This window comes from Hyperolius riggenbachi, chromosome 10 (genome assembly GCF_040937935.1).
Source record: "Hyperolius riggenbachi isolate aHypRig1 chromosome 10, aHypRig1.pri, whole genome shotgun sequence".
NCBI classification, from domain to species: Eukaryota; Metazoa; Chordata; class Amphibia; order Anura; family Hyperoliidae; genus Hyperolius; species Hyperolius riggenbachi.
The window spans coordinates 256040810-256063879 of record NC_090655.1 but is presented as its reverse complement, the minus strand read 5'-3'; the positions used below and the strand labels follow the sequence as shown (position 1 = coordinate 256063879).

General features: G+C 50.3%; 1 protein-coding gene across 3 annotated transcripts; it reads right to left on the bottom strand.

Annotated features, from left to right (window-relative positions):
* Positions 1-8058: 8058 nt before the first annotated feature.
* LOC137535325 (zinc finger protein 300-like) lies at positions 8059-22659 on the bottom strand. Of its 3 annotated transcripts, none has more exons than XM_068257157.1 (4): positions 22591-22659; positions 15414-15548; positions 15207-15330; positions 8059-9584 (listed from the first exon to the last, which is right to left on the bottom strand). In XM_068257157.1, exons 2-4 carry the CDS (start codon positions 15435-15437, stop codon positions 8584-8586), a joined length of 1149 nt encoding a protein of 382 aa, XP_068113258.1. In that variant the 5' UTR covers positions 15438-15548; positions 22591-22659; the 3' UTR covers positions 8059-8583. The 3 variants fall into 3 exon arrangements, with proteins under 3 accessions (XP_068113258.1, XP_068113257.1, XP_068113259.1); XM_068257156.1 differs by having other exon boundaries at positions 22512-22593; XM_068257158.1 differs by lacking the exon at positions 22591-22659 and adding an exon at positions 22481-22517.
* Positions 22660-23070: the final 411 nt, after the last annotated feature.

Genomic DNA, 23070 nt, shown 5'->3' with positions numbered 1-23070 from the left:
CACAGTGTCCCCGGCAGTGTGCTGCAGCTTCACAGTGTCCCCGGCAATGTGCTGCAGCTTCACAGTGCCCCCGGCAGTGTGCTGCAGCTTCACAGTGTCCCCGGCAGTGTGCTGCAGCTTCACAGTGTCCCCGGCAGTGTGCTGCAGCTTCACAGTGTCCCCGGCAGTGTGCTGCAGCTTCACAGTGTCCCCGGCAGTGTGCTGCAGCTTCACAGTGTCCCCGGCAGTGTGCTGCAGCTTCACAGTGTCCCCGGCAGTGTGCTGCAGCTTCACAGTGTCCCCGGCAGTGTGCTGCAGCTTCACAGTGTCCCCGGCAGTGTGCTGCAGCTTCACAGTGTCCCCGGCAGTGTGCTGCAGCATCACAGTGTCCCCTGCAGTGTGCTGCAGCATCACAGTGTCCCCAGCAGTGTGCTGCAGCTTCACAGTGTCCCCAACTGTGTGCTGTAGCTTCAGTGTCCCCAGCAGTGTGCTGCAGCTTCACAGTGTCCCCAGCAGTGTGCTGCAGCTTCACAGTGTCCCCAGCAGTGTGCTGCAGCTTCACAGTGTCCCCAGCAGTGTGCTGCAGCTTCACAGTGTCCCCAGCAGTGTGCTGCAGCTTCACAGTGTCCCCAGCAGTGTGCTGCAGCTTCAGAGTGTCTTACATTAAACATTTATGTCAACAATCACATTTCATTAACTATAGTCAAAGTTCACAGTATGCATTCATACCGCACACAACACAAGTCACACTACACTGTATCCAAATGTTACAATACATACAGTGATATACAATTAATAAAAGTTATGGTTGATTGGCATTGTACATATGACAAACACAATTTAATTACTACTTAAAAAAAATGAAAAAATACTCAGAGGCCAAAAACAGCTGTAAAGGTCACATACAAACAAATAACACTTTCTTGCCCAATCTCAAACTATTCTGCGCTTAAAGTAATGAGCGCTATCTAGTTGTAGCATGCTGTGCATTTGTAATGTGTGCGGTCTATCCCCACCGCACTTTGTGTAGTTTTACCACGCACTGTGCAGTTTTACCGCGGGTAGAGATGGCCTGAACAGTTCGCCGGCGAACGGGAACCAGCGAACTTCCGTGGTTCGCGATTGTGGAGAACCGTAAACTTTTTCGGAAGTTCAATCCGCCCCCATACTACATCATTAGGGTCAACTTTGACTCTCTGCATCACAGTCAGCAGGCACACTGTAGCCAATAAGGCTACACTCCCTCCTGGAGCCACTCCCCCCCCCCCCTTATAAAAGGCAGGCAGCATCAGGCATTTCACTCACTCGTGTGCCTGCAGTAATTAGAGAAGGGAGAGCTGCTGCAGACTCACATAGGGAAAGCTTAGTTAGGCACTTGTAGGCTTGTTAGCTTGCTCTTTGCTGATTCTTATTGCTAAAAAAAAGCACCCCTCAACAGCTCTTTTGAGAGCTAATCTTGTTCTTGTGGTCTATTTTTTTTTTTTGTGGCCCACTTGCATTATATACAGCCCTGTCAGTCACTCGCAGCTGGCCTTTGGCCGCTTGGTGGTAATTCCTACTGTGCCACTGCCAGGCCCAGCACATTCAGTGACTACCTGTGTGTGTGACAGCTGCAAATTTGTAATACCAATCACTGTAGTGCATAGCTGTAACCTGTCAGTGCACCTACCTGAACACAAGCAGTGTTATACACTAGTTACTGCGCCTGTTCACAGTACCTGCGTGTGTGACAGCTGCACATTTGTAATACCAATCACTGCAGTGCATAGCTGTAACCTGTTCAGTGCACCTACCTGACCGCAAGCAGTGTTATATACTAGTTACTGCGCCTGTTCACAGTACCTGTGTGTGTGACAGCTGCACATTTGTAATACCAATCACTGCAGTGCATAGCTGTAACCTGTTCAGTGCACCTACCTGACTGCAAGCAGTGTTATATAATAGTCACTGCACCTGTTCACGGTACCCGAGTATGTGACAGCTGCACATTTGTAATACCAATCACTGCATACCTCTCACTGCACCTGTGTGACTGCACATTGTATTAGTCAAGTCAGTGCATACCTTTCACTTCATCCCCCCCGATATGGACAAAACAACAGGCTGGGGCAGAGCCAGAGGCAGGCCATCTGGCAGGTCTGTTCGAGGTCATGCTGACGTGATTTCATGCGGCCCTAGACCAAAGTATAGTGCTCAAAAGAAAGGACGTCCTATCAACTCCCAAGATTGTCAGGACGTGGCTGACTATTTAACACAGAACACCTCATCTTCCGCAGCCACCAGTGCTACTCCAAGTACCACATCCACTACATTTGACACTTCACAGGAGTTATTTGGTGGGGAAATCACTGATTCACACCCATTATTGTAACAAAAGGATGAAGGCGCTAAGCAAGTTACACCACCTCAAATGTCAGAGTTAGGCGATGGAGTTAGAGTTAGGCAGAGTTATGGACGTAAGGTGTGAGGAGGAGGATGATGAAGTACCTGCTTTTGGTGCAGTTTGGGAGGTGTCTGATACAAGCGAAGCTGGGGAGGATGATTATGATGATATGGTTATGGATGTCACATGGGTTCCCAATAGAGGAGATGAACAGGGGGACAGTTCAGGGGGGGTTCAGAGAGGAGTAGGAGGAGACGAGTTACTAAAAGAAGCAGGGGGAGCTCGTCATCAGAAACAGCAGGTGGCAGTGTCCGGCACAATGTATTGCCACCTATGGACATCCAGCCAACATGCCCTTTAACGTCAGCTGCTGACGCCACCATAGTGCCCACAACCCAGGGTGGCTCAGCAGTGTGGACATTTTTTGTGTGTCTGCCAAAGATCAGAACAATGCCATCTGTACTCTCTGCCACCAAAAATTGAGCCGAGGAAAGGCCAACACCCATGTAGGGACAACTGCCTTATGAAGGCACATGCAGAAAAGGCACAAACTGCCATGGGAAGACCACCTGAGCAAAAGCAGCACACAAAAGCAAAGCCACCCTCCTTCTCCTCTTCCTCCTTCAGGTGCATCATCTTCGGCCGCTTTCTCCCTTGCACCTTCACAATCAAAGCCAACCTCCTCCACTCCACCTCTCACCTTGAGTGGCTCCTGCTCCTCTGCCCACAGCAGCAGCCAGGTGTCCGTGAGGGAAATCTTTGAGCGGAAGAAGCCAATATCCGCCATTCACCCCCTTGCCCGGCGTCTGACAGCTGGCTTGGCGGAACCGTTAGCCTGCCAGCTCTTACCATACCAGCTGGTGGACTCTGAGGCCGTCTGAAAATTTGTGGCCATTAGGACACTGCAGTGGAAGATACCAGACCGCAATTATTTCTCAAAAAAGGCGATACCCAAACTGTACCGTGAAGTAGAAAGGCAAGTGGTGTCATCTCTGGCACACAGCATTGGGTCAAGGGTCCATCTGACCACGGATGCCTGGTCTGCCAAGCATGGTCAAGGCAGGTACATTACTTACACAGCCCATTGGGTCAACCTGGTGACCGATGGCAAGCAGGGAGTACGTGGCTGTGCAGCGGACCTAGTGACACCTCCATGGGTTGCAGGCAGGCCTGCTGCCACCTCCTCTCCTCCTGCTACATCCTCTTCTCTGTCGTCGTCCTCCTCCTCCTTGGCTGAGTGGCAGCACAACTCTGCTAATGCTGTGATCTCCTCTCCAGCTACACAACCCCAGCTCCCCAGGGCCTATGCTGCATGCCAGGTACGACGGTGTCATGCCATCTTAGGCATGTCTTGCCTCAAAGCGGAGAGTCACACTGGAGCAGCTCTTCCGGCTGCTCTTAACAAACAGGTGGATCAGTGGCTGACCCCGCACCAACTGGAGATTGGCAACGTGGTGTGTTACAACGGCAGCAATCTCATTTCGGCTTTGAATTTGGGAAAGTTGACACATGTACCCCGCATGGCACGTGCTCAATCTCATAATCCAGAGATTTGTGTGTAAATACCCAGGTTTACAGGACGTCCTGAAGCAGGCCAGGAAGTTGTGTGGGCATTTCAGGCGGTTTTACACGGCCATGGCACGTTTGGACGATATTCAGTGGAGAAACAACTTGCCGGTGAGGTGCTTGATTTGCGATAGCCCGACTTGCTGGAATTCGACCCTCCTGATGTTCGACCACCTGCTACAACAGGAGAAAGCCGTCACCCAGTATCTCTACAACTACAGTAGAAGGACACAATCTGGGGAGATGAGGATGTTCTGGCCAAAGAACTGGACACTCATGCAAAATGCCTGCAGGCTCATGCAGCCGTTTGAGGAGGTGACAAACATGGTGAGTCGCAGTGAAGGCGCCATCAGAGACTTGATCCCGTATGCCTTCTTCCTGGAGCATGCCGTGTGTAGAGTGGTGTATCAAGCTGTGGAGGAGCGTGAACAGGAACAGTTACAGGAGGAAGAGTTGTGGGACCAATTCTCATCAGAACCAGATGTTTCCTCAACACCTGCGGCAGCACAGAGTGGGGAGGAGGAGGAGGAAGAGTCATGTGGGGAAGAGGAGTCAGATGATGAGGGTGTTTTTTTTGAGGAGGAGGAGGTGGCAGAAGAACATCTGCAGCAGGCGTCGCAGGGGGCTTGTGTTGCTCAACAATCCCGTGGTATTGTTCATGGCTGGGGGGAGGAGGAGAACTTACCTGACATCTATGAGGTACAGCACGAGGAGTTGGATAGTACGTCTGGATCCATCTTTGTGCAGATGGCGTCTTTCATGCTGTCCAGCTTGTTGAGGGGAACCCCTTATAAGAAAATGGAATTGTGGAATGACAATTACCGGGTGGCCACGCTACTAGACCCTCGGTACAGGCACAAAGTGGTGGACATGTTACCACTTCACTTGAAGGCAGAAAGGATGCTGCACATGCAGAACAAGCTGGCAACTATGCTTTACAGTGCGGTTAATAGTGATGTCACAGCACAATGGAATAAAGGTACCACTGCCAGTAAACCTTCTCCCATGTCCATGCAGGCAAGGACAGGATGCTCCAGCGTTCTCATGGTGATGTCGGACATGCGGACATTCTTTAGTCCAACGCCTCGCCTTAGCTCTTCCACATCCACCCTCCACCAATGTCTCGACTGGCAGGTAGCCGACTACCTGGCTTTAAGAGTGGATGTAGACACTGTGAGCAGCGATGAACCCCTGGACTACTGGGTGCACAGGCTTGACCTGTGGCCAGAGCTGTCGCAATTTCTCTTGCCTTGTCTTGCCCTGCCTCAAGCATCCTGTCAGAAAGGACCTTCAGTGCAGCTGGAGGCATTGTCTGTCATTGAGCTACCTCAGCCCGATCATATGGGCTGGAAAGCCGCCATCACCTTCACCTGCACTCTCGCCATGGTGCGCACCAGTCAAGCATGGCCATCACTAAACAAACAGCTGTTTGCAGTCACTGCATACCTTTCACTGCATCTGTGACTGCACATTGTATTATACCTGGCAGTCAGTGCATAGCTTTCACTTGAATGGATGGCAGACTTTCCCTCCATAACAGATTGTCGTTAGAGGCTTTAAAGTTGATTCGTCTCATATACAACAGGGGCTCGAAAGACTCCTCCTGTATTGTTATTTCTCGTCACTACCTCCCTGTGTCTGGACTTGTGTGCCGTGCCTGCTGCCTTCCTTGGATGTGTGGTGGTGGTAGCCGTTTCTTAGGCTCCCACTCCGGACCAGAATCGAACCAGGATTCCTTGGTCATTACCCGTGGTCACCATGGTACTGAGAAAGTACTGAAAAAGTTTCACTCAGTTGAATGAATGGCAGAATTACCCTCCATTACACATTATTGGCAAATGCTTTCGATTTGGTTCATCTTGCGCTGGGTCAAGGGTCCATCTGACCACAGATGCCTGGTCTGCAAAGGACGGTCAGGGCAGGTACATTACTTATACAGCAAATGGGTCCTTACTTGGATGTGTGGTGGTAACCATTTCTCAGGCGCCCACTCCGGACCGGAATCGAACCCTGATTCCCCGGGCCATTACCCGTGGTCATCATGGTACTGAGAAAGTACCATCAAAAGTTTCACACAGTTGAATGAATGGCAGACTTGCCCTTTAAGTATATTCTCGTTACAGGTACTGAACAGCCAGCAGAAAAAGTAATTTAAAAAAATAGATGTCAGCTTTAACTATGGTAGAGAAAGCACCATGGAAAGTTGATAAGGCAGTCAGACATTACCTGTCATCACTGAGTGAGGAAGAGCAATCTCACCATGGTGCGCACCAGTCCAGCATGGCCGTCACTACACAAACAGCTGTTTTCAGCGCGTTACATCGGGAGTTTGGTCTGTCAGTGTGAAGCAGTACACTAATTACACTCCCTGATTGATGTATACACATGCAAGATGTCTTAAAGCACTTTAGGCCTCCAATTTAGCATGCAATGTGATTTCTGCTCTTAAAATGCTCCTGTGCGTTAAATCCTGATTTTTCACCAGGACTTTTGCCGTGTATCCCACTCCGCCATGCCCCCCCCCCCCAGGTGTTAGACCCCTTGAAACATCTTTTCCATCACTTTTCCGGCCATCATTAATGTTTTCAAAGTTCGCTTCCCCATTGAAGTCTATTGCGGTTCTCAGAAGTTCACAAGTTGGCGAACTTTTGCGGAACTTCGCGGCTCGCGAACCTAAAATCGGAGGTCGTCTCAACACACGTAAAGTTTTACAAGCGCTATAACGTTTAAAACTTTATTTACTAGCGCGGTTTAGTGAATCAACCCCATTATCTCAAAAGTTTAATTTTCGCTTCAAATTTGCGTAGGTTAATTACCTCATGCTGTGAAACATTTTATTTTGCGTATTCACAAATATTGTCAGGCGTGGTAATAGTTCAGTAAATGATCAAAAAATGTCCTGTCAATTCCCAGACTTTTACCTCATGTGGTATTTTATTGAGTATTTGATGGGATTATTGCAATACATGGAAAAAAAAAAACAGATCTGATACAGATAGCATTCCTTATTACATAAAGCAAGTCCAAGCTGCATAACTTTAACATAAAATTTGTATCAGCTCAAAAAACCTTTATCATTTTATTAACCCCTTTTAATTACTACCAACATTATTGTAGATTTTTGTCTTACAACGCATGTGACGTAAGAAAACACATACTGTATTTTCATTAACTTTCTTACTTACTTAAAGAGAACCAGAGATGAAGCACCCTCATGTATTTTACCTTATAAATCAGTGGGAACATGACAGTAAATACCTAGGGCTTGAATCACAAAGCCGTGCTAACTGTTTAGCACGGGTGTGCTAAACAGTTAGCACGTGAAGTGCCATTCACGGACTTTTGCAAAGTGCCACGATTCGCGCGATCGTGGACTTTTTGCACGCGCAATTTGCCGCAAATTGCACGCGCAAAAGTCCACGATCGCGCGACTCGCGGCAATTTGTGTGCGCAAAGTCCACGAACGGCACTTCACATGCTAACTGTTTAGCACACCCGTGCTAAACAGTTAGCACGGCTTTGTGAATCAAGCCCATAATCTGCTCTTTGTTTCATTGTTCTCTGTTTAATCTGACTGTTATCACCTCTGATAAGAATCCCCGACTGAGCACTCATGGTGGGCATAGACGGGTCGACCGGCGGCTCGATTAGCCGCCGGATCGACCCCAGCCGCGTCCCCGCTCGTCCGTGCAGATCGATTGCCGCTCGTCCCCGCGGGCGGTCCGTATCAGCCGCTCGATTCCCTGCCATTGTCCGCCGGCGGGAATCGAGCGTGCGCGGGTCGAGCGGCATGATCGGGCCAGCTGAATATTATCAGCTGGCCGGATCAGCTGGTCGATACACGGTACAGAAACATACCGTGTATCCCCAGCATTAGTCTAGCTTTGCTACGGAAAGATTATAGCTTAGTCTGTCTTCTCTGGTGTCTTTTCAAGCCCAAGCCTGCCCCCTTGTGGCTCTGCTATAATTATTCCCTGCAAAGCCAGACTGAATGCTCAGTCCGGAATTCTTATCACAGCTGATAACAGACACTTTTAGCAGTGAGGATGAAACAGAGAGCAGGGTAAGTGTTTTCTCTAATGTTCTTACTGATATATATGGTAAAATACACAAGGGTGCTTCGTCTCTGGTTCCCTTTAAACAGTTTTATTAGCTTTCCTCTTTTCCCCCTTTCTCTCCGCATACATATTACCCCACCGTCGTTTAGTTGGGTGCAGGGTGATCCGAAGGTTGGCTAAAACTCAGGGGTAATGTTAAAAACGATTCCCCCTCTATGTTGTTGCAACTCTGCAGAGACAAGTAATTCAAGGTTCCGGCTATTGCCAGCACAGGAATTACAGGGATCTCCTCAGAAATGCGCGTTGAAACACACGCTGTAATAATGTTACAGTCTATGACGACGCCCAACTAAGACGCGCCGCAGATCAGGCACTGAGATGACCTGATCTGCTCTCTCCTTCTCTCCACCCTTTTGTAACCTCACACATTGCTGATTGTTATCTTATTGACTGGAGATAAAATACAGAATGTCTCATTTGCTTTACCCCATGGGTTATCCTTTGTGAATTGACATTTATGAGATATTTTCCACAGTAGTCGGTAGTCTGACTTTTCCATGCTGTAACGGCCTTTGTGAATTGACATTGTCCAAATGTTCAGGAAAATCTGTTGTTTTCTGCTTTACTGATAGCGGTATTGTTTTGTGAATTTAGCCCATAGTGAGTTCTTTCATGTCTGACAAGGCTTGCTTTATGCCCAAAACATTTCCCACACTCAGCACAGGAATAGGGCTTTTCTCCAGAGTGAACTCTCTCATGTCTGACAAGGTTTGTTTTATCTCCAAAAGATCTCCCACACTCCACACATGAATACGGCTTCTCACCAGTGTGAGATCTCTCATGTCTGACAAGCTTTGATTTCCGTGCAAAACATTTCCTGCACTCAGTACAACAATAAGGCTTTTCACCAGTGTGAGTTTTCTTATGTATAGCAAGACTTCTTTTCAGAACAAAGCATTTCCCACACTCGGCACAGGAATAAGGCTTCTCACCAGTGTGTGATCTCTCATGTCCGACAAGTTCTGATTTCTGTAAAAAACATTTCCCACACTCAGCACATGAATAGGGCTTCTCACCAGTGTGTGACCTCTCATGTCTGACAAGAATTGAATGCTGTCCAAAATATTTCCCACACTTAGCACATAGATAAGGCTTTTCCCCAGTGTGAGATCTCTCATGTCTGCGAAAGTTTGTTTTATCTCCAAAAGACTTCCCACACTCAGCACATAAATAGGGCTTCTCACCAGTATGGATTCTGTTATGTATGAAAAGGTTTGATTTATTTGCAAAACATTTCCCACACTCAGCACATGAATATGGCTTCTCACCAGTGTGAGTTCTCTCATGTATGACAAGAACTGATTTCCAAAGAAAACATTTCCCACACATGGAACAGGAATAGGACCCTTCAGCAAGGGGAGATCTGTGCTGGGTATGAGGCCCCTCAGGGTTAGACAGGTGAGGGGAGTCTGGGGGAATAATTGGAGTATCCAGGATATCTGCAGGAAACTCTTGTCTAGTGACATCATCATCCGTTGTACAGTCTGTGGATACAGAGAGACGAGTCTCTGAGAGGTTCCTGATGCCGGGACTCCGCGCTGCAAATAGAGAAACATCATCACTTCCTGTTAGAGAATTCTGAGGGGAACAACAATTATCAATAGGAATGGTCAGTGAGCTGATGATGGTTGCAAGTTGACACAAAGTTGATGCAAGTTTCTGTAGACATCTAGAAGACAACCTGCTTGGACAGCGGACCTCAAACTGATACACAGAGGCTCACCATTACCACTGATGGCGGTGAGGACACCAGATATGCTTTACACTGTTTGAGGCAACTTACCCAGATGTAACATTTCCTTGTCATGTCACTCTCATTACTCTCTAGTGTTCTCTAACCTCCCCATCACTCTATTCCCAGGATATGGCAATATGTCTGTGGATATCAGACTATAGCCGGCTTCACCTCCAGTACACTATTCTGACACCGCCATCTCCCAAGGCTTCATGTAGGCCAGAAGTGTCCAAACTTTTTAGGACCAAGGGTCAGATCACCATTCTTGAGATTTTTAGGGGACCAAACTGGTGACATTAAACACAAGGGGCTTGATTCACAAAAGAGTGCTAACTGTTAGCACGGCCGTTTTCGCGCAAATTTTCGCATTGCGCGTGATTGTAAAACGATAACGTTTTCGCGCGCAAACACGAATTTTCTTTCAAAATCGATATCATTTTTGCACGAAAATTGGCGTTTGCGCGCGAAAACGTAATCGTTTCATGCGAAAATTCACAATCGCGCGCAATGCGAAACTTCGCGCGGAAAACGGCCGTGCTAACAGTTAGCACTCTTTTGTGAATCAAGCCCAATGTTTCCTGGTTGCCCCAAAGTAAACTATGCCTGTTATACAGGTAGTCCTTAGGTAATGAATGACATAGGGACTACATTTTTGTTCTTAATCTGAATTTGTTTGTAAGTCGAACAATGTGCTCCCAACTTCCTCTTCATTCCCACATCTGTCTCCCTGTGACTCCAGTGTCCCACTGTTCTCCTCTGTGCCCCCCTCTGTCTCCCTGTGACTCCAGTGTCCCACTGTTCTTCCCTGTGCCCCCCCCCCCGTCTCCCTGTGACTCCAGTGTCCCACTGTTCTCCCCTGTGCCCCCCTCTGTCTCCCTGTGACTCCAGTGTCCCACTGTTCTCCCCTGTGCGCCCCTCTGTCTCCCTGTGACTCCAGTGTCCCACTGTTCTTCCCTGTGCCCCCCTGTCTCTCTGTGACTCCAGTGTCCCACTGTTCTCCCCTGTGCGCCCCTCTGTCTCCCTGTGACTCCAGTGTCCCACTGTTCTTCCCTGTGCCCCCCCTCTGTCTCTCTGTGACTCCAGTGTCCCCACTGTTCTCCCCTGTGCCCCCCTCTGTCTCCCTGTGACTCCAGTGTCCCACTGTTCTTCCCTGTGCCCCCTCTCTGTCTCCCTGTGACTCCAGTGTCCCACTGTTCTTTCCTGTGCCCCCCCTCTGTCTCCCTGTGACTCCAGTGTCCCAATGTTCTCCCCTGTGCCCCCGTCTCCCTGTGACTCCAGTGACCCACTGTTCTCCCCTGTGCCCCCCTCTGTCTCCCTGTGACTCCAGTGTCCCACTGTTCTCCCCTGTGCCCCCTCTCTGTCTCCCTGTGACTCCAGTGTCCCACTGTTCTCTCCTGTGCCCCCCTCTTTCTCCCTGTGACTCCAGTGTCCCACTGTTCTTCCCTGTGCCCCCCTCTGTCTCCCTGTGACTCCAGTGTCCCACTGTTCTCTCCTGTGCCCCCCTCTTTCTCCCTGTGACTCCAGTGTCCCACTGTTCTTCCCTGTGCCCCCCTCTGTCTCCCTGTGACTCCAGTGTCTCAATGTTCTCCCCTGTGCCCCCCTGTCTCCCTGTGACTCCAGTGACCCACTGGTCTCCCCTGTGCCCCCCTCTGTCTCCCTGTGATTCCAGTGTCCCACTGTTCTCCCCTGTGCCCCCCCTCTGTCTCCCTGTGACTCCAGTGTCCCACTGTTCTCCCCTGTGCCCCCCCCCCCCTCTGTCTCCCTGTGACTCCAGTGTCCCACTGTTCTTCCCTGTGCCCCCCCTGTCTCCCTGTGACTTCAGTGTCCCACTGTTCTCCCCTGTGCCCCCCTCTGTCTCCCTGTGACTCCAGTGTCCCAATTCTCTCCCCTGTGCCCCCCTTTGTATCCTTGTCTCTCCAGTGTCCCATTGTGCTCCTCTACCCGTGCCTCAAGTGTTCTCTTCTGTGTCCCTGTGAATCTAGTGTGCTACTGTGCCCCCAGTGACCTCTTCTGTTCCATCTCAGTCTCCCTGTGACTCCTAGGCTTCCCCTCCCCCCCATGCCTTAGTGTCCACCTCTGTGCCACTTCAGAGTTTCTGTGGTTCCAGTGTCCCAATCCCCCCTCCCCCCATGCCACAAGTGGACCCTCTGTCCTCCTTGCAGTCTGTGTGTGCCCTTTGCTGTCTTTGTCCCCTCCGTCCTTTTGTCCCATCTGTGCCTCCTGTGACAGGGATCCGCTGGGCTGAGGCTGTACAAGCGAGTGACATGTTCCGTTATATGTAGGGGCAGAACCATAACAGATCGCTGGTTAAAGCATCGGGTGGTCATCAGGGTCGCCTATACACTTGCTGGAGTCTCGACACAGAGGGTAGTTATCGGCAGCCTCAACCGAGTTTTATCTGGTGTGTGTATGGGCCTTCAGGAGAGTACCTACTACTTCAGATATCCTGAGCTTTGTTAAGGTGCCCATACACTAATAGATGCACACTCGATTTGCCAAAAGAGAGATCCTCCTCTGATTGGAATCTTATCAGAGAGTGATCTATTCCGGCCACACACTACATATAGCATTTTAATAGATTTCAATAAGAAATCTATACCCCCCTGGATTCTACTGACACCCCTCGGCACTACAGCCAGGTCTCCCCCATGCAATAGTGATCCCCAGGAACTAGCACAACATACACCCAGGTCTCACATAAGATGGACAGACACAGACAGGAGGGGGCACACTGGCTGGACAGGCGAGTATACTCCACTGCTGCCAGTACTATGCAGGGGCCTCCCTGGAGAAGGACACAAACAGGAGGGGGGGGGGGGGGGTGATGGCCGAACAGGTGAGTACACTATGCTGCTGCCAGTACTATGCAGGACCCTGCCTGGAGAAGGACACAAATGGGAGGGGGGCCATGGCTGGACAGGTGAGTACACTCCACTGCTGCCAGTACTATGCAGGACCCTGCCTGGAGAAGGACACAAACAGGAGGGGGGGGGGGGGGGGTGATGGCTGGACAGGTGAGTACACTCCACTGCTGCCAGTACTATGCAGGGCCCTGCCTGGAGAAGGACACAAACAGGAGGGGGGGGGGGGTGATGGCCGGAAAGCTGAGTACACTATGCTGCTGCCAGTACTATGCAGGACCCTGCCTGGGGAAGGACACAAATGGGAGGGGGGCCATGGCTGGACAGGTGAGTACACTCCACTGCAGCCAGTACTATGCAGGGCCCCCCTGGGGAAGGACACAAACAGGAGGGGGGGGGGGCGCTGCCAGGGCCTGTGAGTATACTCCACTGATGCCAGTACTCTGCATGGCCCTGGGGAAGGACACAAATAGGAGGGGGGAGGGGGAGTGCTGGCTGGACAGGGGAGTACACTCCACTGCTGCCAGAATTTTGCATGGCCCTGGGGAAGTCACATACAGGAGGGGGGGGGGCTGACTGGACAGGTGAGTAAACTCTGCTGCTGCCAGTACTCTGCAGGGCCCTGGGAAAGACACAAACAGGAGGGTGGGGCATGCTGGCTGGACAGGGGAGTACACTCTACTGCTGCCAGTACTATGCAGGACCCTGCCTGGGGAAGGACACAAACGGGAGGGGGGGCCATGGCTGGACAGGTGAGTACACTCCACTGCTGCCAGTACTATGCAGGGCCCCCCCTGGGGAGGGACACAAACAGGAGGGTGGGGCGCTTGCTGGACAGGGGAGTACACTCTACTGCTGCCAGTACTATGCAGGACCCTGCCTGGGGAAGGACACAAACGGGAGGGGGGGCCATGGCTGGACAGGGGAGTACACTCCACTGCTGCCAGAATTTGCATGGCCCTGGGGAAGTCACATACAAGAGGGGGGGGGGGGGGGGCGCTGACTGGACAGGTGAGTACACTCTACTGCTGCCAGTACTCTGCAGGGCCCTGGGGAAAGACACAAACAGGAGGGTGGGGCGTGCTGGCTGGACAGGTGAGTAAACTCTGCTGCTGCCAGTACTCTGCAGGGCCCTGGGGAAAGACACAAACGGGAGGGGGGGCCATGGCTGGACAGGTGAGTACACTCCACAGCTGCCAGTACTATGCAGGGCCCCCCCTGGGGAGGGACACAAACAGGAGGGGGAGGGGGGCGCTGCCAGGGCATGTGAGTATACTCCACTGATGCCAGTACTCTGCATGGCCCTGGGGAAGGACACAAACAGGAGGGGGGCACTGGCTGGACAGGTGAGTACACTCTACTGCTGCCAGTACTCTGCAGGGCCCTGGTGAAGGACACAAACAGGAGGGGGGAGATGGGGGGGTGCTGGCTGGACAGGGGAGTACACTCCACTGCTGCCAGAATTTTGCATGGCCCTGGGGAAGGACACAAACAGGAGGGGGGGGGGGGGAGCTGGCTGGACAGGTGAGTTCACTCTACTGCTGCCAGTACTCTGCAGGGCCCTGGAGAAGGACACAGACAGGAAGGGTGAGTGACTAGACAGGTGAGTGAACTCCGCTGCTAGTAGCCTGCAGGGCCCTGATAAATTACATAGAAGGGGGCGTGCTGGCTGGTGGAGTGCACTCACCTGTCCAGCCAGTGAAGCCCATTCTTTATGTTTCCTTCCCCAGGGCCCTGCAGAGTACTGGCAGCAGCAACCTGCCCAGCCAATGCGCTCCCCCGTTTATGTTCTTCCATCTTTGCCGGAGGATTTTCTCCAAGACCCTGCATGAGACTGCATGTTTTGCAAGACTCCGATGAGCACTATTAGACCAGGGGGGGGGGGGGGTGAATACAATCAGGGAGGATAAAAGGGGCCAACTGCCAGTTTCATGCTGACCCTTATCAGCTTATTACAGGCCAGTAACACTAAGTCACCCCCTACTGTGACCAATCTATGTACAGTGTTCTCCCCAGGCTTTTACCTGGGTGCTCCACCCGACAGCAGTGAGCACCTGGCTGTCATCGGCTCAACTCCACCTCTGCTGTTAGCAGAAATGTGTAGAGAAGCACTGGACCTGCATTCTTTCATCTTGCCCCACCCAGCTACTTTTTCATGCCACCCGGCTGGAAAAAATTTCTGGGGAGAACACTGATGTACAGTAATGTAGAGTGACCATTATCAGCTTATTACAGGCCAGTAACACTAAGACACCGCTACTGTGACCAATTTGTGTACAGTAATGTACAATGACCATTATCAGCTTATTATAGGCCAGTAACTATAAGTCCCGTTTTCGTCGCACCGGGTGCAACCTTTACAGGGCAACATTATCGTCGCACCTTGTACTATTACCCACCGGCCTCGCTGCGCGCACTGCGTGGCGTCCTATGGGTGCAAACCACCTAACGCTGTGGTTTGCGCCTACTATCTATTTGGGCTCACTAACCGGCTTGATGGGGGGGATGTAGATAGACCCTCTGCACTGCTCACTAGTTTGCAAAAAATGAAAATCTCTTCTTACCCAGAGATGTGAGGGGAGGCGGATTCTCCATCGTGGTGTCTTTGTAGATGTCCTTGTGTCCTTCTATATACAGCCACTCCTCCATGAAGAAATAGATGGTGACATCCTGACACCTCATAGGAACCTGACACAAAATGATACAGTCACCACCCAGACACACCCCTTGCTGTTACTAGATAATGTCCCATAATTCCCAGCACTGCTCACCTCTCCGGTCAGCAACTCCATCATCTTCTTGGTGACTTACAGAACGTTCTGCTTATTCTTACTCTCAAATGTCCGGAAGTGAGATGGGGGAACCGTGATGGTCACATGATCACCAGACTTAACTGGAGGAAAACTCTGTGTAGAAAGACCAACAATAATGTCACATGACCTCCCAGAATCCTCACCTCAGTGGTTGTGTGTTTTTATTAAAGTCTAGCAAATAAAGGCCCATTACAAGCAATAATCCAGGGAGAACTCTGTGAAATCAATTCAATTTCAAAATACTAATTATGTATTATCGGAATTACTAAATTTTATGTGAAATTTTGCTTAAACAAATTAGCACATTTTGATCATCACTAGGACAGAAGGAGGCACAAATTGGGATGGGGGCAAAAGGTGGCACAGAGGGACACAGTGGAGGCAGAGGTGGCACTGATGGGGACACTGTGAGCACAGGGTGATAAAGGTGACACAGTGGGGTAGGGGGCAGAGATGACACAGAGGGGGACAGTGAAGGCACAGGGGAACAGATGTGACATGGAGGAGGACACAGGAGACAAATGGTGCACAGAGGAGGGACAGGGGACAGAGATGGCACAGAGGGGGACAGTGAAGACACAGGGGAACAGAGGTGACACGGAGGGGGACACAGGAGGCAAAGGCGGGCACAGAGGAGGTACAGGGGACAGAGATGGCACAGAGGGGGACAGTGAAGGCACAGGGGAACAGAGGTAACACGGAGGGGGACACAGGAGGCAAATGGGGCACAGAGGAGGTACAGGGGACAGAGATGGCACAGAGTGGGACAGTGAAGACGCAGGGGAACAGAGGTGACATGGAAGGGGACACAAGCAGCAAAGGGGGGCACAGAGGAGGTACAGGGGACAGAGATGGCACAGTGTTCCGATTTAAAGAGAAAGTGTAAGGAAAAAAGTGCCCCTATGGAGTACTTACCTCGGGAGGGGGAAGCCTCTGGATCCTAATGAGACTTCCCCCCTGTTCTCCTGTGTAGGTCCAAACCATTGTTGCCCTTCTCCCCTAAAATTTGCTGGTGGATGCATGCAGGCGCAATAGTGTCTGCAGCATGCTGTGATATTTTCCTTTGGTATCCAGTGCAGGCGCAGTGCCACGTTACCCCTCCAGCTCCAGTGGAAATAGCCCAGCCGATCAGGCCCGCTCTACTGCACAGGCGATGGAGCCCGAGGGGGAAGACAGTACTGCAGCTGCACTGGATCACAAAGGTAAATATTGCCATCTGCTACTGTCTGGGAATCCCAGAGCTGGATCCCCTCTACTAAGGAGGAAGGGGAAGCCTCATTAGGATCCCGAGGTAAGTATCCCTTAGGGGCTCTTTTTCTTACAGGTTCTCTTTAAGAATGGCTTTAAGTTAAGAAAGAACCTACAGTCCCTATCTCATTGGTTAACCAGGGACTACCTGTACATTTCTGAGGGGTATGATCACGTCTGTGTTGGTGTTCATGTCGGTTGTACATAAAAGTTGGATTTAAGTGAAGAAAAAGTATAACTGCTAAGTTGGTATAGAGTGAAATATAAATATCAGCCATAAGTACTTGTGTAAGTCGGAGAATAAGCTTCCCCCACTTTCCACCAACCCCAGATTTGTCATCACCTTTCCAGTGGTCAGGACTGTGTTTTATAGACATAAGAGTGACGTCACGTGACCTCCCAGAATCCTCCTCACCTCTCCAGTCAGCACAGAGATGATCTCCAAGGTGAGGTTGAATATCCTCTCACTCATGTGACTCTGATCCTCATCCATCCTCAGTGTAGAGATGGGAAGTTCGGATCTTTTCAATGATCCGGATGATTCGAATCGGATCATTGAAGAGATCCGGATCTTTGATTCGAATCTCGGATCATTTTACTACTGGAAGCATTCGGGGGTGAAATGAACAGCAGGACAGGTCTGTGGACAGGAGACGGGGAGGGAGTGGACACACAGAGAAGGGGAGAAGATGGACAGAGGGCAGGGAGTGGACAGAGAAGGGAGGAGGGACGAGCAGAAATGTTTGCACGTAATACCCACATGCTGAAGTCACATGCTTTACATATATTTCACCTATATGTTCATCTGTACACTTTGAAAGAAAAGGTCGCACAGTGAAAGAAAGCATTCCCAGAAGATAAGTGCAGCTGTTTAGTGCCGAGTGCAGGAGGATTATATTGCCTTTCAATCACACTGTCTGCAAAGTTACTGAGCTGTGCTGAGCCAAAATTTCCAATGTGATCACTGTGCAGCACTACGGAACAGCCAGCCTATAATGGGCAGCACATTGCAGCCAGTATGTGTGCTCTACACATATCTGGCAGTGGCACCCATGTCCCCTCTCTCTCATCTACCTGTCTCCCTGCAAGGCTGCCTCCCTTCCAACAGAGTGATCCATCTCTGCTCTGCTTCCAAGACCCCGCTGCCCGCTGAGAGGGGGCGTGTCGCTCCTGGCCCCGCCCCTTTTGCGATCCGAATCACTCATTTTGATGATTCGGATTATCGACTCATAAAATAGATTCGGATCAAAGATCCGAATCGTTCATGATCCGGACAACACTACAGTGGTGTGGCCATGTTATCTTTATGGGATGCTACGCTCTGTGAAGAAGTAAGAAAAGTGAAAAAAATCTATTTAGCTTCCATCTCTCCGATCCCCATATCTGATTTAGGGCTGAGTATCAATATCATAACAATCTTGGGAAGAGGATCTGTTACATGTGGTTCACACACATCCTGTTGTATGATTACCTGAATGAGAGAAATATCCCACTGTCTCAGTGTATGGGGGGGGGGGGGGGGGTAGGAGCTAGGGGGAAATACAGTACAGTAACACTCATTTCCCACTCCTCCCTCACCCCATTACCCATAGGCCACAATAGTCCCGATTTTCGCGGGATTCTCCCGTTTTTGGATGTTCTGTCCCGGATCCCGCCCACTGCTAGCCAAATCCCGGGTTTTGGCACCCCACCAGGAGGAGTAATAGTCTGTTTACCCGCCGACCGCATCATTCTGCTGACTCCGTGCAGGCAGCAGCGGGCAGGCTGTGCTACTCTGGCGGCACCCTCTGCTCCTTAATCCCTCTGATGCTAGTGCACATGGAAGTTGGAACACGGCAGACTCACAAACCCCCGAGTAGAATCAGCAGTGCCCGAACTCGGGAAGGAGAGGAGGGCGGCAGAGGGATGACAGAGGAGAGCAGAGCACTTGCTATTCAGAAGTAAGCAATGTCACCGCTTACTAATTAAGTTATTTACAATCTCGCAGTGACTGCTCTGCTCTCCAAACATTCCCCTCCTCACCTCTGCTGCTTATAACAAGTGTGTCTGTTCCCGAGAGAATCATGTCTCCTCTCACACACTGCAAGTCCGCTCTCTTCCCACTCAGGCTGTCACACTCCATCCTGTGCACTCTGACCTTCACACCCCCTCTTCAGCTGAACACCCTGCACAGTTCATGGAGTAAAGACGGGCACAAGAGTGAGGAAGAGCACACATTAGAGCACAGCAGCAGAGATCCACACCAAAAGTACAGAGCAATATGCTTCTTTTGCTTTCAAATGTGCATTTGTAAAAGCCAGCAAACAGAACTCCCTAGCCACAGAGAGATCGTGACAGTCAGAGACAGCATCCATCCAAACCCTGCTATACACTGGAAGACTTTCGCCCAGCACAAGATCGATCCCTCTGTGATCGACATACAGTGGTTTGCAAAAGTATTTTGCCCCCTTGAAGTTTTCCACATTTTGTCACATTACTGCCACAAACATGAGTCAATTTTATTTGAATTCCACATGAAAGACCAATACAAGGTGGTGTACACGTGAGAAGTGGAGCGAAAATCATACATGATTCCAAACATTTTTTACAAATAAATAACTGCAAAGTGGGGTGTGTGTAATTATTCAGCCCCCTTTGGTCTGAGTGCAGTCAGTTGCCCATAGACATTGCCTGATGAGTGCTAATGACTAAATAGCGTGCACCTGTGTGTAATCTAATGTCAGTACAAATACAGCTGCTCTGTGACGGCCTCAGAGGTTGTCTAAGAGAATATCGGGCCCAACAACACCATGAATTCCAAAGAACACACCAGACAGGTCAGGGATAAAGTTATTGAGAAATTTAAAGCAGGCTTAGGCTACAAAAAGATTTCCAAAACCTTGAACATCCCACGGAGCACTGCTCAAGCGATCATTCAGAAATGGAAGGGGTATGGCACAACTGTAAACTTACCAAGACAAGACCGTCCTCACAGGCCGAACAAAGAGAGCGCTGATCAGAAATGCAGTCAAGAGGCCCATGGTGACTCTGGACGAGCTGTAGAGATCTACAGCTCAGGTGGGGGAATCTGTCCATAGGACAACTATTAGTTGTGCACTGCATGAAGTTGGCCTTTATGGAAGAAGAAAGCCATTGTTAACAGAAAAGCATAAGAAGTCCCATTTGCAGTTTGCCACAAGCCACGTGGGGACACAGCAAACATTTGGAAGAAGGTGCTCTGGTCAGATGAGATCAAAACGGAACTTTTTGGCCAAAATGCAAAACGCTATGTGTGGCAGAAAACTAACACTGCACATCACTCTGAACACACCATCCCGACTGCCAAATATGGTGGTGGCAACATCATGCTCTGGGGGTGCTTCTCTTCAGCAGGGACAGGGAAGCTGGTCAGAGTTGATGGGAAGATGGATGGAGCCAAATTCAGGGCAATCTTGGAAGAAAACCTCTTGGAGTCTGCAAAAGACTTGAGACTGGGGCGGAGGTTCACCTTCCAGCAGGACAACGACCCTAAACATAAAGCCAGGGCAACAATGAAATGGTTTAAAACAAAACATATCCATGTGTTAGAATGGCCCAGCCAAAGTCCAGATCTAAATCCAATCGAGAATCTGTGGCAAGATCTGAAAACTGCTGTTCACAAACGCTGTCCATCTAATCTGACTGAGCTGGAGCTGTTTTGCAAAGAAGAATGGGCAAGGATTTAAGTCTCTAGATGTGCAAAGCTGGTAGAGGCATACCCTAAAAGACTGGCAGCTGTAATTGCAGCAAAAGGTGGTTCTACAAAGTATTGACCCACTTTGCAGTTATTTTTTTTTTATTATTATGTTTGGAATCATGTATGATTTTCATTTCACTTGTGTATACCACTTTGTATTGGTCTTTCACATGGAATTCCAATAAAATGGATTCAAGTGTGTGGCAGTAATGTGACAAAATGTGGAAAACTTCAAGGGGGCCGAATACTTTTGCAAACCACTGTATTATCAGAGGATCTATTCCAGCCACACACTGTACAATGATATTTCAGCCGCAAGGGCTCAGCACTGCACTACATTGGTGGCGTTCTTCTGTATTGTTTGCGTCTCTAAGCTTCCTGGCTTGATGAGGATAAAAGCCAGAACCTTTACAATACAGAAGGACGCCACCGGTGTAGTGCAGAGCGGAGCCCTAACCCTAAGTTGCGGCTGAAAAATCAGTGTGCAGTGTGTGCCCGCGGGACAGAGGCTGTGTGATACTGCCAGACAACAAACACCTCTACTGCTTGCTCTTCAGACATAGATCCCAACTGGCCCTCTTTTGGAGGGACAGTATCTTTGGGTACTAAATCCCTCCATCCCTCTTTCTTCCTCATTTGTCCCTTTCTGTACTGATCTATACAAATATATGTATTTTTCTACTGAAAAAAAATTTGTTTAACCACTTAAGGACCTGGCCATTTTTACCTGATCTGTGCTGCGTGGGCTCTCCAGCCCACAGCACAGATCAGGATAGAGCCAGGGCGACCAGACATCCCCCCCCCCTTTTTTCCCCACTAGGGGGATGTCTTGCTGTGGGGGTCTGATCGCCGCCGGCTATTTTCGCCTGGGGGGGCTCCTCAAAGCCCCCCTCCGCAGCGATTTTTGGCCTCCCTGTCCTTCCCTCCCTCCCCTCTTTCCCCTGGGCGGCGCAGGACGGAGATCCGTCCTGCACTGCCTCTAATAGGCTTCAGCCTATCAGACTGCGGCGATCCCCGGCCAATCAGAGGCCAGGGATCGCCGATCTCCTTTACGATGCTGCTGCGCAGCAGCGCCGTATGACGTAAACAGTGGGGATTTCTTACCCGCGTGTTTACATTTCGCCTGCGAGCCGCGATTGGCGGCTCGCAGGCAGTTCACGGAGACACCCTCTGTGAACTGACATGGAAAAGGCCGCTCGAACGAGCAGCCGTTTCCATGAAAAACCACTTAACACCTAGGTCCGCCGATTGGCTGACCGTGGTCGCTAAGTGGCTCTAAACTTTATTCTCACCCTTTAAATTGATATATTTCTTATTTTCATATATGCTGTTATGAAGAAAAATGAACCAGGATAGAAAGACAAGTGTGGTTTGAATTATAAAACGTATTTCTTACAAAAATTAATGGTATGTGCGATTAGGGGTGTGGTGGGGGCGTGATTAGGGGTTTGGTTTAAGTGTCCCTCTTTCTCATCTCAAAAAGTTGGTAGGTATGCCATTACCTGTTATCCCCTGCCGCACTATTTGTTTCTCCCTCACCCCAATACCTGTCCTCCCCACCCCCACTATGTGCTCCCCCCCAATACCTGTCCTCCCCGACCAGGTGCTCCTCCCCACCCCAATACCTGTCCTACCCTGCCCCACTATGTGCTCCACCCCCACCCCAACAATACTTGTCCCCCCCACCCCCACTATGTGCTCCACCCCAATACCTGTCCTCCCCTCCCAGGTGCTCCTCCCCACCCCAATACCTGCCCTCCCCTGCCCCACTATGTGCTCCTCCCCCACCCCAACAATACTTGTCCCCCCCACCCCCACTATGTGCTCCACCCCAATACCTGTCCTCCCCTCCCAGACCAGGTGCTCCTCCCCACCCCAATACCTGTCCTCCCCTGCCCCACTATGTGCTCCTCCCCCACCCCAATACCTGTCCTCCCCTCCCCCACAGAAATACCTAGTCCATGTCGGTTTTCCCTTACCCATCTGTTAAAACCAGTTCATTCCACCCCCATTATGTGCTCCTGCCTCACCCCAGTAATCCCCTCCCTCCCCTTTCCCATACCTGTTCTATACAGCCCAATACATGTCTTCACCTTCTACACCCAAGCCGGACCTCTTTCCTTTGCTCTTTATTCCATTTGCACTTTAATGATATAAATGTCACCACATCACCTGCAGCTACACCAGTTATAAATCACTTCTGGTTTGTGCTAACTTTGCAGAACTGTGCTACAATCACTTCCGCCCGGCTTCTCTATGGTTTTTCTAGCTTAGAACACCTGCGCTGCCATCACTTCCGCCCGGCTTCTCTATGGTTTCTGGCAGAGGAAAGTCCGCCATCTTGTGGTGATTTGGGAAACTGCAGCTCCCAATAAAGAAATGAAATCTCCGCATGCAGCTAGCGGATGGCTCTCCCAATCTCCACAGGAGAGGCTGCAGGAAGGGGAGGTGGTGGCACCCTTCCTCCTCGCCCCCTCTTCAAGTTGCCAAATCATCCCTTGACAGGGCAGTGTCTAGGCTAAATTCCACCCAGGGCGAGGGTGTAAAAAATCCCCCACTGACGTGGAGACAGGTATACGTGTCCGCAGTAAAGGTTAGCCAGGTCTAGTCGCTCCCAGTATAGGTAGCCAGCTATAGGTTCCCCCTAGTATA

Coding starts and splice junctions, on each gene's coding strand:
- LOC137535325 (XM_068257157.1), bottom strand. CDS start 15,437: ATGATGGAGTTGCTGACCGGAGAG. Junction 15,331..15,413: donor TGGAGTTGCTGACCGGAGAG/GTGAGCAGTGCT, acceptor ATTTTGTGTCAG/GTTCCTATGAGGTGTCAGGA. Junction 9,585..15,206: donor GCCTCCCCTCACATCTCTGG/GTAAGAAGAGAT, acceptor CTCTATTTGCAG/CGCGGAGTCCCGGCATCAGG.